This window comes from Bufo gargarizans, chromosome 3, assembly GCF_014858855.1.
Source record: "Bufo gargarizans isolate SCDJY-AF-19 chromosome 3, ASM1485885v1, whole genome shotgun sequence".
In the NCBI taxonomy this organism is placed as follows: Eukaryota; Metazoa; Chordata; class Amphibia; order Anura; family Bufonidae; genus Bufo; species Bufo gargarizans.
Window position 1 is genome coordinate 412,919,175 of NC_058082.1, and position 12,826 is coordinate 412,932,000.

The 12,826-nt window shown below is 44.4% G+C and overlaps 1 protein-coding gene across 1 annotated transcript in view; it reads right to left on the bottom strand.

The window, feature by feature from the left end:
* LOC122933399 (omega-hydroxyceramide transacylase-like) overlaps nt 1-12,826 on the bottom strand; it is a 75,902-nt gene that overhangs the window by 17,962 nt on the left and 45,114 nt on the right. Inside the window, exon 2 of the mRNA XM_044288372.1 lies at nt 8,220-8,452. Within this exon, the coding sequence (XP_044144307.1) occupies nt 8,220-8,452 (233 nt within the window). The remainder of the gene's footprint in view (nt 1-8,219; nt 8,453-12,826) is intronic.

The following is a 12,826-nucleotide window of genomic DNA, read 5'->3' on the forward strand; positions in this document are numbered from 1 at the left end:
AATCCCTTTAAGGACCAGGCCTTTTTTTTTTAAATCTGACATTGTGTCACTTTGTGGTGATACTTTAAAACGCTTTTACTTATCCAGGCCATTTTGAGATTGTTTTCTCGTCATGTATTGTACTTCATGACAGTGGTAATTGAGTAAAATTGTTTGTGATAAAAAAATTATTATGATGAATAAATAATATTAATAAATAATTATTTTGAAAAATTTGCCAATTTCTATTTCTCTACTTCTATAATACATAGTAATACCTCCAAAAATACTTATGTCTACTTAATGTTTGGATCATTTTGGGAATGCCATTTTATTTTTTGGGGACATTAGAAGGCTTAGAAAATTTTCAGAAAAATTTCAAGATTTGCTTCTAAAACCCACTTTTTTCAGGACCAGTTCAGGTCTGAAGTCACTTTGTGAGGCTTACATAATAGAAACCACCCAAATAGGACCCCATTTTACAAACTGCACCCTCAAGGTATTCAAAACTGATTTTACTAACTTTGTTAACCCTTTAGGTGTTCCACAAGTATTAATGGAAAATAGAGATTAAATTTCACTTTTGGCAGATTTTCCATTTGAATCCATTTTTTTTTTCTAGTTACAAAGCAAGGGTTAACAGCCAAACAAAACTCAATATTTATGGCCCCGATTCTATAGTTTACAGAAACACCCCATATGTGGTTGTAAACTGCTGTACGGGCACACGGCATTGCGCAGAAGGAAAGGAACACCATATGGTTTTTTGGAATGCAGATTTTGCTGGACTGGTTTTTTGACACCATGTCCCATTTGAAGCCCCCCTGATGCACCCCTAGAGTAGAAACTCCATAAAAGTGACCCCATTTTAGAAACTACGGGATAAGGTGGCAGTTTTGTTGGTACTATTTTAGGGTACATATGAATTTTGGTTTCTCTATATTACAGTTTTTGTGAGGCAAGGTAACAAGAAACAGCTGTTTTGGCACAGTTTATTTTTTGTCATTTACAACATTCATCTGACAGGTTAGATCGTGTGGTAGTTTTATAGAGCAGGTTGTCACAGATGCGACAATATCAAATATGATATTGGTTGTTTCAGTTTTACATAAAGCATTTTTGAAAAAAATATATTTTTTTAATGTCCCCACATTCTGAAAACTGTAGTTTTATTTATTTTTTGGGCTACTGTCTTGTGTAGAGGCCATTTTTTTTTTTTCGTTACAGGCAATACCTGTATAGGATGTAGGGTGCCCGCGATGGTCCCTCGATTCAGGACGGAAGACAGCAAAAAAAAAGTTCACTGCGAGGAGGGAGGAGACGGTTAGAGTGGTACCATTTTGGCGGGCACACACCTTTTTGATCGCTTTGTGTTATACTTTTTTTTAAATATTTTATTTAGCTTTTTTTGGGGGGTGGGGGGTGGTTTGCGGTGTTCATCTGATGGGTTAGTTCATGTGATGTTTATAGAGCCGGTCGATACAGATGAGGAGATACCCAATAGGTCTACCTTTTTACTTTTTTCAAGTTTTATTTTTTACTTTATTTTTGTCCCACTTTGGGACTTCAACTTTTGGGGGTCTGATCCCCTTTACAATGCATTCCTATACTTCTCTATTGGAATGCATTGGCTGTATGTGTAATACAGTGTGTACAGCTTCCTGCCTGTGAGATCCAGGGGGCTGGATCTCACAGGCTCTCCACCGGAAGCCAGCCCCGATGCCTAGGGAAGGTATTGCGCTGCCTTCCATGCCATCGGGTCCCCATCATAGCAGCTTAGATTCCCGCCCAACATAGCACGTGCCGCGGTCACCGATGCCGGCACATGCAGCAGGGGTCCGGCTATCGGTCACTGCCGGACCCCTGCTGCTGATCGGGCAGGTGCAGCTCCTGCACCCGCCCGATCACCATGACGTACATTCAAGTCATGGGTCCTTAACCTGTTACAGACACAGGGTGTACAGGTACATCCTGTGCTTTTCTGATCACTGCCGCGAGGTGATCGGAACAGAGTGCCTGCTGAAAATCATTCAGCAGGCACTCTGGGACAATGCCCGGGGCAGGGGTCCTGTGACCCCTCTGTATCGGCGATTGCAGCAAACCACAGGTCAATTCAGACCTGCGGTTTGCTGCGTTTCCAGGTTAGTCGGGTCTCTGGTGAGCCGATAACCCAGAATAGGATGGTGATCGGTGGTGTGATAATACACCACCTCTCAGGATCGCTTGCTATTTGCTGCAGGGCGGGGGTTGACACTGAGCCACCACAAAAAAAAAAAAAAGGGGGTACATAGGGACAGGTTAGGGAGAGCTTAGATAGGTAGGGAAAGTCGGGTGTCTAGGGGTCCACAGCACACTCAGCTGTGTGACCCTAGACCCCCCCAGGGGTGCTGCAGCTTGCCCCCCCCCCCACCTCACACACACACTTTTTGGGGCGCAAGCACTTTTTTTTGTGCATGTGCTGACTGTGGCTGGCGCATCGCCCACCCCACCATTGTGGAAGCGCTCATCTCCATATTCATCTGCATCACTGTCCTCAGGCAGGGGAGAGGCATCTGATAATGATCAGCATCTGATAATGATGTCATTGAGCCGCCTGAGCAAGGAGCACACAGTGGGGTACACAGGCCAGAAGAGGCCTGCAGCGCTGCCAGTCTCATGAAGGCATTTGTGTTTTTTTTTTTGTGTTTTTTTTGTTTTTTAGTGCACCTGGTGACACTAGGGCATTTCTTACTGGCCCATTTTTTGTGGGCACTATGGGGTCATTATTTGGTGGCACTATGGCATCTGGTGCCACTAAGGGGGCATATTTTTTTTTTACTGGCACATTATGGGAGACACTATAGGAGAGTGCCATGCTATAGGGGCATTTTCTTTACTGGCACTTTATAGGGGGCACTATGGCATCTGGCACTAAGTGGGCATTTTTTACTGGCACACGAGAAGGAACTATACGGGAGAGCAGCACTATGGGGCATCTGGTGGCAGTAAGGGGGATCTTTACTGACATTTGGGGGCACTGAGAAGGGGCATTTTATACTGGTATACATTATGGGGACATTAGCTTTTTTACTAAGTGGGGGCATTTCTTGTACAGTCATGTTATAAGAATTATTACTACTAGGGGCATTATGGTGAGCATGACTAGTATGTGCACCATGGTGGCATTATTACTACCAAGTGTGCTCTGGAAGAGAATTATTTCTATTGGTGGGATTTTGGGGAGCACTGTTACTTTAGTGGGCATTCTGGCACAGTATCAGCTTAGCACAATTTTTTGTGGACATTATGTTTATACCATTAGTGTCTGGGACACCATTAACTGGGCAGTTTTTTTTTTGTGTGTTTTTTTCTTTAGAGCACTGGTTGCCAATGATTGTTGAAGCGGGCACCATCTGTAGTACAAATATTTTTCAGGGGACAGTTTCTGCAGTGTAGTATTGGGGTGGTAGGATGGGGTGTTCAGAGGAGGTGTGCAGCACGCCAGACCTGCAGGGTATATAGACAGTGAGGTCAAGGTATGGGCAATCGAGGGTTACTCACTTTTTGGAGGACCCTGGGCAGGCATGCAGCAGTGAATGAGAGGCGGACACTAGTTCCTCTGGGGCACACTCTGGGTGTAGAGACCTGGCCTGATGTTGGGTGAGGTGCCCTGGTTGTTGCAGGTGTTTAGAGTGCCTGAGGCAAGGTCCCTTTAAGGATCGTGACGCCAGTGCCTGTAACAGTGGCACACCGGTTTTCAGTAGCAATAAGTGAGGTACACAGATGGTATGGTGAACCAAACGTTGCTTTACTTATAACAGTCCAACCTTGTACATCAAGATGGTAATACAGTCCCTTATGTCATATGCTGCACAAACAGGCTTATTTAAATAATGGCAGGTATAATCTTGCAAGATACTCGGAGGGTAATAATAATGCACACACTCAGACCAGGCTGTACCTTCTCCTCAGAAATAGTGTACCCTGTACTTTTGAACTCCTGGCTGGCTTTCTATCCCAAGGCCCGGACGCCTGAATGCTGGCTTTTATCCTTGGCAAATAATCTTCCTCCCGTATTTACCCTTGCACTGTCTTTATAGGTCCTCTGCCCATCAGCTTACTCATCTTAACTGGATACTCTGGCTCTGCTTGGCTGGAGGGTACTGCAGGTTTCTCCCAGGAGGCACATCTCTACTACTGGGGTTGATTCTTCTGAGCTAACATAGGCTCTCTTGATCCACAGGCAGGCTAGGGTTCTTCACTAGCCTCTTGGTTGTAGCTAGCAGTCGGGGCTATCAAGCTGCATGTCAGGAGGAGGCCCTCAGCATGTCCTGGGCTGGTGCCTTCTCACTTCTGTCTCCACAGACTCCTGACTAAGAACCCAACCCCTCCCTGTCTGGGCCTGGACATTTATACTAGGGGCTCCCTATCTCCCTCTAGTGTCTAGGATGTTAAACATATGACAGGGGGAACATAGCATGTAAAAACACACAATTTACATTAAATGCATAGATCAATACAATAGCACTGTCCCTGGTGAGTAGAAGTAACACGCTACCCAATTGACCCTTGTGTAGTGCCCACTCCTACCTAGTGGGACACTACATGTGAAGATGGAAAAGCGGTTAACTAATGTTTGTCAATCTCTGCAAAGACGACTGAAAAATCATGGTGATCTGGTCTGAATGGAGAAGGTGACATCACTGGATTTAAGGAGGTATGTGTCGCTCTGGCTCCTCTCCCTGCCATTTGCAGAAGGAGGATTAAGAGCTGGGTGAGGACAGCAGGCCACGGGTGGGTGGCGGATGGTGGTAGTGGGCGGTTACCACAGGCCTTGAGCAGGATCTGGGGAGGGAGGAGAGTGGAGGAGCTTCCTGGCTGTAGCCTGCTGTTGTCCATTGTATAATGTGAAGCAGACAGTGCAGCCAGGACAGGCCTCCCCCTCTGATGTGTACAGCCGCATTACTCCTACAAGTGTAGGGGGCGCTTGTGTTTACAGCTGATCAGCAGCAGGGCCAGGACACAACTAATGAGTGCTTTCATTGTGGAAGCGCTCATTAGTAAAAGGAGGTTGAAGGAACAGTTCGTACAGTGCCCAGTGTGTGAGCTGTACTCACCCTGGCCCTCTTCTCTAGGGCTGCAGCATTTCTGGCCAAAGAGCAGCTTGTGCAGAGTGTGAGGGAGAAGTGTAGTGTCCCACTAGGTAGGGGTGGGCACTACACAAGGGTCAATTGGTGAGCGCGTTACTCCTACTCACAAGGAACAGAAATGTCATATTTAATTCTGCATTTAATATATGTTTTAATGTGTTGTTATATGCAATGTACCCCTGTATGATGCAACAGCAGGCCTAGTTGGGTGTAGTTAGACATCCCAGGCACTAGAGGGAGATAGGATGCCCCTAGTATAAATGTCCAGGCCCAGACAGGGAGAGTTAGTGCAGAGTCAGGAGTCTGAGAAGACAGAGGTTAAGAAGCCTGCTCCTGACATGCAGCTGGATAGCCCTGGCTGCTAGTGATGTCCAGGAGGCTAGTGAGAAGCTCCAGCCTGCCTGAGAACAAGAGAGCCTAAGTTAGCTCTGAAGATACCCCAGTTGCAGGACCCAACCTCCTGGGAGAAACCCACAGTTATCCACCTTACAGGAGAAGGCGATCCAGGGTAAGCTAAGTAACCCTGATGGGCAGAGGACATTAGAAAGTGTAGCAAGAATCTAATACCTGAGGAAGATAGTAACCAAGGATTTAAGCCACCCTTCTAGGCATCCGGGCCTTGGGAGATATAAAGCCAGAGCAGGAGTTCTAGAAAGGACACTGTACATTGATTCTGAGGAAAGGTACAACCTGCTGCTGAGTGCTTATGAAGTTTACCCTCTGCGTATCTTGCATGAATATTGCCTGCCATTTTGTGTATAAGCCTCCTTGTGGAATTGTGTTTGAAAGACTGTACTCCTACCTGCTGTACAAAGTTGGATTGTTCAGTAAAGTTACGTTTGGTTCACTATATACGTGTGTACCTCCATCATTCCAACCACCAACCGGCGTGCCACCGTCCAAAGGCACTGGCGTCACGAATACCACAGGGACCTTGCCCCAGGCACACAAAATACCTGTAACATCCAGGGCACCTCATCCACCATCAGGCCTGGTCCCTATCCACAGAGCGTGCCCCAGAGGAACCGTGTCTACCTCTCCTTCACTGCCACGCGCCTGCCCAGGGTTCTTCAAATATAGTGAGTACCCTCGATTGCCCATAACCGTGACCTCACTTAGTCACACCCTGCAGGTCTGGCGTGTTGCAGAAGGAAGGGCCTGTGGGAGCGGGTCAGGCAAGGAGGAGGGGTCTGTGTGAGAAGAGGACACGGCACTGCATCAGGGAGGAAGAGGAGCTCATCTGGGGGAGGATTCAGGCAGCTTCAAGGAACTTTCTTCACAGCGAATATGAACTATAATGTGAATGTGCTGGAGCCTGTGCATGAGGAGAGGGAGGGGGGCTCAGTACATGAGGGGAGATGCTGCGGAGGAAGGGGGTGCTCAGTGTATGTGGGCAGATACTGTGGCGGCACTATGTCCTGTCAGCGCACAGCTCCAAGACGTATTTTACATAGGAGCACACTATGACCTGGCGCTGTGTGATGTCAGGACATGGTTTAGCACTGTGCTGCACTAAGTGCAATGGAGCCTGGAGAAGTAGCAGAGAGGGGAGTATTCACCATATACATTTCTTCTAGTCTGAGGGCTGCATTTTTGTACTAAGGAGTGTGGTGGAGGTTATAGGGGTGACAGGGGTCTGAAAGAAAATTTGAAGCCTGTATAAATTTGTGGGCTATTTATGAGTTGGGTGGGGGGGGTTGTTCTGGGGTCTGTATATAAATTTGGGGACAGATATGGAATCTTGGGCAGAAAAACAAAAAACAACATCTCCATCATCACTATAAATTTTGTCCTAGCAGACTAGAGGGGGTTATTAATTTTGGCAATTGGGGCCACTTCAGTCAATACTGTCTTTAAAATGCCCTGTCCATTGCACAGTAGTACTTTTTGCCAGACAACCCTCTTTGATAACACAGCCTAGGTGGAAATTTGAGGATACAGACAGTTTTATTTTTCTCATCTATGGATTGCTCTTCATATTTTGTTCACAAGCTACCCCGTGTATTGACTGTTTGCAGGGATATACCCTCAAGTGGCAACACCCAGCTCTTAGTTTTTTAAATACATTTCTAGCAAGAATAACAAAATGGAGAGTTCTTAGAAAAGATTATCCTGAAAGATTACATAAGGAATAGAGGCATTTACTAAGTCATGCCAGGAGAGGCAACAGGTGCTCCATAAACAAGAAGTTTCATGTGGTTGTGTTCCCGATACCTTAGAGCCGAAAAGGAGCTATCCTGGTGCCTCTTAGATAATCAGGCACAGAATTATCTTAAAGGGGTTCTCATCTCAGATTTTGAGGGCATATTGCGAAGATATGCCAAAGTCAGATAGAAGTGAGTGGGTCCCAGAGTTAGGACTCACACCCATCTCTAGAACAGGGCCTCCCAAGTGAAAAAGCAGCGTGTTCTCTATTCATTTCTATGGGACTTCCAAAAATAGCCAAACATGCCTGTTTGGTAAATAGAGCATATCAAAATACCAAACAGTTATCAGTGGACTGATAACAGGTGTTTATCAGTCCACTGTATTTACAAGTCTCCCCCCCCCCCCCCCCCCCCGACTTCCAATCTAACAGTTATAGATATGTATTCCAGTAAGAACAAGTTAAAGGGAACCTGTCACCTGGATTTTGGGTATAGAGCTGAGGACATGGGTTGCTAGATGGCCGCTAGCACATCCACAATACCCAGTCCCCATAGCTCTGTGTGCTTTTATTGTATAAAAAAATGATTTGATACATATGCAAATTAACCTGAGATGAGTCCTGTACGTGAGAGGAGTCAGGGACAGGACTCATCTCAGGTTAATTTGCACATGGAGCAAATCACTTTTTTTTTTTTTTACACAATAAAAGCACACAGAGCTATGGGGACTGGATATTGTGGATGTGCTAGCGGCCATCTAGCAACCCATGTCCTCAGCTCTATACACAAAATCCCGGTGACAGGTTCTCTTTAAGAAAGAGCTGTAACATGTATTGCTTTACTAGAACATAAAGCAAGCAAGCAAGAAGGACAGTCTGCATTTGGTGGAGTTCTCTCCTATGCTAGATTTCTATGAAGAAAAAAATATATATATGTTTTACAGGACTTTTACAACATATTATACCTCAATGACCTCTTCTTTTGAGTTGTATTCAGAAGCCAGTATGGCTTCTCCATCTGATAGACGCGTGAGAGCAACATAGAATCTTCCGGTTCCAATTTCATGTGCATTTTCAGGCAACAAGTTGAGGAGAGCTTTCCGAAAAATTGTTGCCAAATTAAAGGTTGGATAAAAAGGGCCAAGTATGGTTTTCCTAGCTTCAGCGGCTGCATCCAAGACTACTTTCTTTAGCTTATCTGTAAGGATATTAAAAATAAATAAAATTATTTTTATAGTGTTGCCATACACAAAAATGGCCAGAGAGATGCAAACCAATGGCATATCAGTAAGGGGGTTGATTGACGTTTTTTGTAGCTGCAAAAAGTCAATCACGCCGAATTAGAGATCTGAATCTCAATGAAAGCCCAGTCTAGGCCACAGATCACTACAGATGGATTGGTCATTTCTACAAATTTTAAAAGTGTACCCGAGTTTTCAGAGAAAGTTTGCATAATGGCCTACTTCATTTTAGAACCATAACTGAAGGAGCATTTTTTTTTTCCTAATGTCTCTCAGCCGGCCATATTATATTATTCCCTCTTCCAATTACACAGCTAGATACATTTCTTTCACAAGCGGAGTGGGGGAGGGGGTGGGGGGGGATCTGAAGGGAGTTAAGTCTCCCTTCTCTGGAATCTGCCAGTACTGTATGCAGTGATTTCACTTCCCATTAGGTTTGTTTTCTTCTAGGGAGTGATCACAGTTACACACAGGATCATCTTTGCAGTTCTTCCATCAGGCTCATGATTTCAGCTGGTTCTGACACATCCCCATTTCATGGGAACAACCTTCTATGTCTGTCTGTTACTAGACACAGATCTAGCCCAACAAGAAGTGGACTGCAAGTTATGTTTAAATGAGACTTTTCAGCTTTTTTTTTCCAGTGGATGCAGGCAGTTTATTTTATTTTTTTAAATGAAGAGATTTAGAAATTTGCTAGTCACACTAGTCTCTGTTAAGTATATAGCCTGGTGTTAGAACCCGCAGCACATGCTAGAGTCAATCTCTTGCTAGCACTGGCAAGACAGACACACGCATGCTCTGCAAGTTAAGGCAGCGGAATTGGAAGATTCAAAGAATATATAACATTTCTAACTTACTGGGAAGCCCTGAGACATAGGACAACCTTGCAAAAACCAACCCATAAATGAATTCATAGCTAAAAAAAAAAAGGAACACTATCAGGGCCCATCATTTTGCACTGCAAGAACAGCCCAAAATACTGGAACAAAAATGTCCAATGTGCTTTTAACAGGCTATTCTGGTTATAGAAAGTTACCCCCTATCCACAGCATAGGAAATCCTACCGTAGGAACCTCCAAATCATTACAATAGGGGAGACGTACCCCATGGAGCCCCTCTGAAATGGAGGGAGTGGCTGGTCAAAAAAGTGCTTCACCGCTCAATTTCTGAGAATGCCAGAAATAGCTGAGTGGTATATTCCCTTACCTCCAGCACTCCCATAGAAATTAATGGAGTGGCAGTGCGCTTTTCTGACCAGTGACCATTACCATTTCCGGGGGGGCTCCATGGGCTACTAGGTTCCTGTTCTTGTGATTGTGGTTCTACCACTGGGACCCACACACCAACCAGAGTCATCCTCTATCCTGTGCAAAGGGATAACTTTCTGTAACATGAATAATCCTGTTTACTGAAAACTTAGTGCCTAATTTTGGGGACTTCCAAGATACAGAATGTTGAAGAACTGTTTGAATATTCTAATTATTTTAATGACAAGAAAAAATAAAAATAGAAAATTGTGATCATGTAATAGAAGTTGCATATCAAGTCAAAAAAAAAGAAGAAGTACCATGTCAATGACCAAAAGCATACTTCAGCACTGAAGTGTAGACACCACATCAACTACAAAACCTAGTCCATTTTTTATTTTATTTTTTCCTTAGGGGCCTCTGTTTCATACAGATTAGGCTCAGTTTCCATTACATTAATTTTGGAAAGCTTTTATAATAGATTTACAGTAATATAAAACAGAAGTCACCCATACATTTCTCCATTTTAGAAACTACACCCCTCAAGTTATTCAAAACTGATTTTAAAAACTTTGCTAATCCTACATATGGGCACACTGTAGGGCTAAGAAGAGAATGGGCACCAAATTGTTTTTGGAGGGTAGATTTTACTGGGATGGTTTTCAGGTGCCATGTTGCATTTGAAGAGACCCTGGGAGGTACCAATTAGTGTTGAGGGAAGAGAGTTTCGGATGCTACATCTGAAGGCACTTCATACAGTATTCGGATTAATACTGTATGTAGATCTGTCTCTGTACAGTATTGGAATGTATGGGCTCAGATAAGAAGAAGTTGCACGTGAAATTATGCGGTATGCCAGACCTTGCAGGGGTATTATGTGTGAGGTCACTGTGTGAGCAATAGGTGGGCCAAGGTAAATACAGTTCTGGTTACATCGTCCCTGGGCAGGCTCGCACAAGTGAAAAGGAGAATGGCACAAGAATTCTCTGGGGCACGCTCTGGTGTAAGGGACACTAGCCAAATTGTTGTTTGAGGTGCCCTTGGTGGTCTGCATTAATATGCCAGTGGCAATGTCCCTTGTAGTTGTGACGCCAGTACCTTTTGTATGGAGGTACAACCATTTACTATAGTGTTAGAGGAACTGAGTCTGAGGCCAGCAGGATAAAACTTAAAGTTGAACTTTTACTGAAGATGACTTGATAACAGTTCATCCAATGCATTAAATAGTCTCAATATAGAGATAAACCTGCTGTTAGTCCTTTGCTGACAGGTGTAAGATGTCCCATTCTAGATATTAGATAAGGAGATTGTAGCCTTACTGGTAGATTACTTCAGGAATGGTCCTGGTTATCCTAGTTCAGGCTTGTGGAGTTGCCAACGGCAGATAAATTCAAAGGTCCTATGGCACTAGGAAGATTTGTCCAATAATCCTTTGGGGGGGGGGGTGTCTCCTTTCTGTGTAGTATTCTCAGATTAGGTAAAAAAATCACTTCAGCTCTGGGCTGAGATATGGAGAAAAGATCCAGATAACAGGCAGCAAAACTGCTAGACTATGCTCAATTGTAACTCTAGTCTCAACAGAAAGTTGTCTGGAAACTAGACTCAACAGGAACTGTTCTGGAACCTGACTGCACTAGACTGAACCGGCTAGGCCTGAGCTGGACTATATACAGTCCTGATCAAAAGTTTAAGACCACTTGAAAAATGGCAAAACATTATATTTAATATGGCTGTATCTAAACAAGGTTCCAAGTAGAGCTTCAACATGCAACAAGAAGAAATGGGAGTGAGACGAAACATTTTTTGAGCATTCAATTTAATGAGAACAAAAACTGAAACTGCTTTTTCAGCTGATCAAAAGTTTAGGACCACACCTCCAAAAATAAAAATAACCCCCCCAAAACAGAAATCCAAACATGAACTCAGTAATGAGTAGCTCCACCGTTATTGTTGATCACTTCAAAAATTAGTTTCGGCATGCTTGATGCAAGTGTTTCCATGAGGTGAAGGGGAACATTTGTCCAAGTGGTGAAGACGTCCGCACGAAGGCCGTCTGTCTTGAACTGTTGTCCACTTTTGTAAAAGCTTCCCTTGCCATCCATCCCCAAAGGTTCTCAATTGGATTTAGATCAGGGGAACACACAGGATGGGCCAAAAGAGTGATGTTATTCTCCTGGAAGAAGTCCCTTGTCCTGCAGGCATTGTGTACTGTAGCATTGTCCTGTTTAAAAACCCAGTCATTACCACACAGACGAGGGCCCTCAGTCATGAGGAATGCTCTCTGCAACATCTGGACATAGCCAGCGGCCGTTTGATGCCCCTGCACTTCCTGAAGCTCCATTGTTCCACTGAAGGAAAAAGCATCCCAGACCATTATGGCGCCCCCTCCACTGTGGCACGTAGAAAACATCTCAGGTGGGATCTGCTTGTCATGCCAGTAACATTGGAAACCATCAAGGTTAAATTTTTTCTCAGAGAATAAAACTTTCTTCCACCTTTGAATGTCCCATGTTTGGTGCTCTCTTGCATAGTCTAAACGAGCAGTTCTGTGGCGTTCAAGGAGACAGTCTTTGAAGACGTTTTTTGTTTTTGAAGCCCTTCAGTCTCAGATGCTGTCTGATGGTTATGGGGCTGCAGTCAGCACCATGTAAGGGCCTTAATTTGGGTCGAGGATCGTCCAGTGTCTTGATGGACAGCCAATTGGATCCTCCGGCTCAGTGCTGATGACATTTTTTTGGGTCTTCCACTTGACTCTTTTGTTCCATAACCCTCAGGATCATTTAAGAATTCAAGAAATTCCAAATGACTGTCTTACTGCATCCCACCTCAGCAGCGATGGCGCGCTGTGAGAGACCCTGTGTCAGAAACCATCCTGATATAGTTTACTTTGCCCTCAAGTTTGCCCTCAGTCAAGATGGTGGATTATGTGTTTCCTGGTTGCCATCTCACTTCCTGTTCCTGTCAGAAACCAACCTGATCTAGTTTACTTTGCCCTCAGTCAAGATAGTGGATTATGCGTTTCCTGGTTGCCATCTTACTTCCTGTTCCTGTTCCTTTTTAAACTGGCCAGACCTTCCTGTC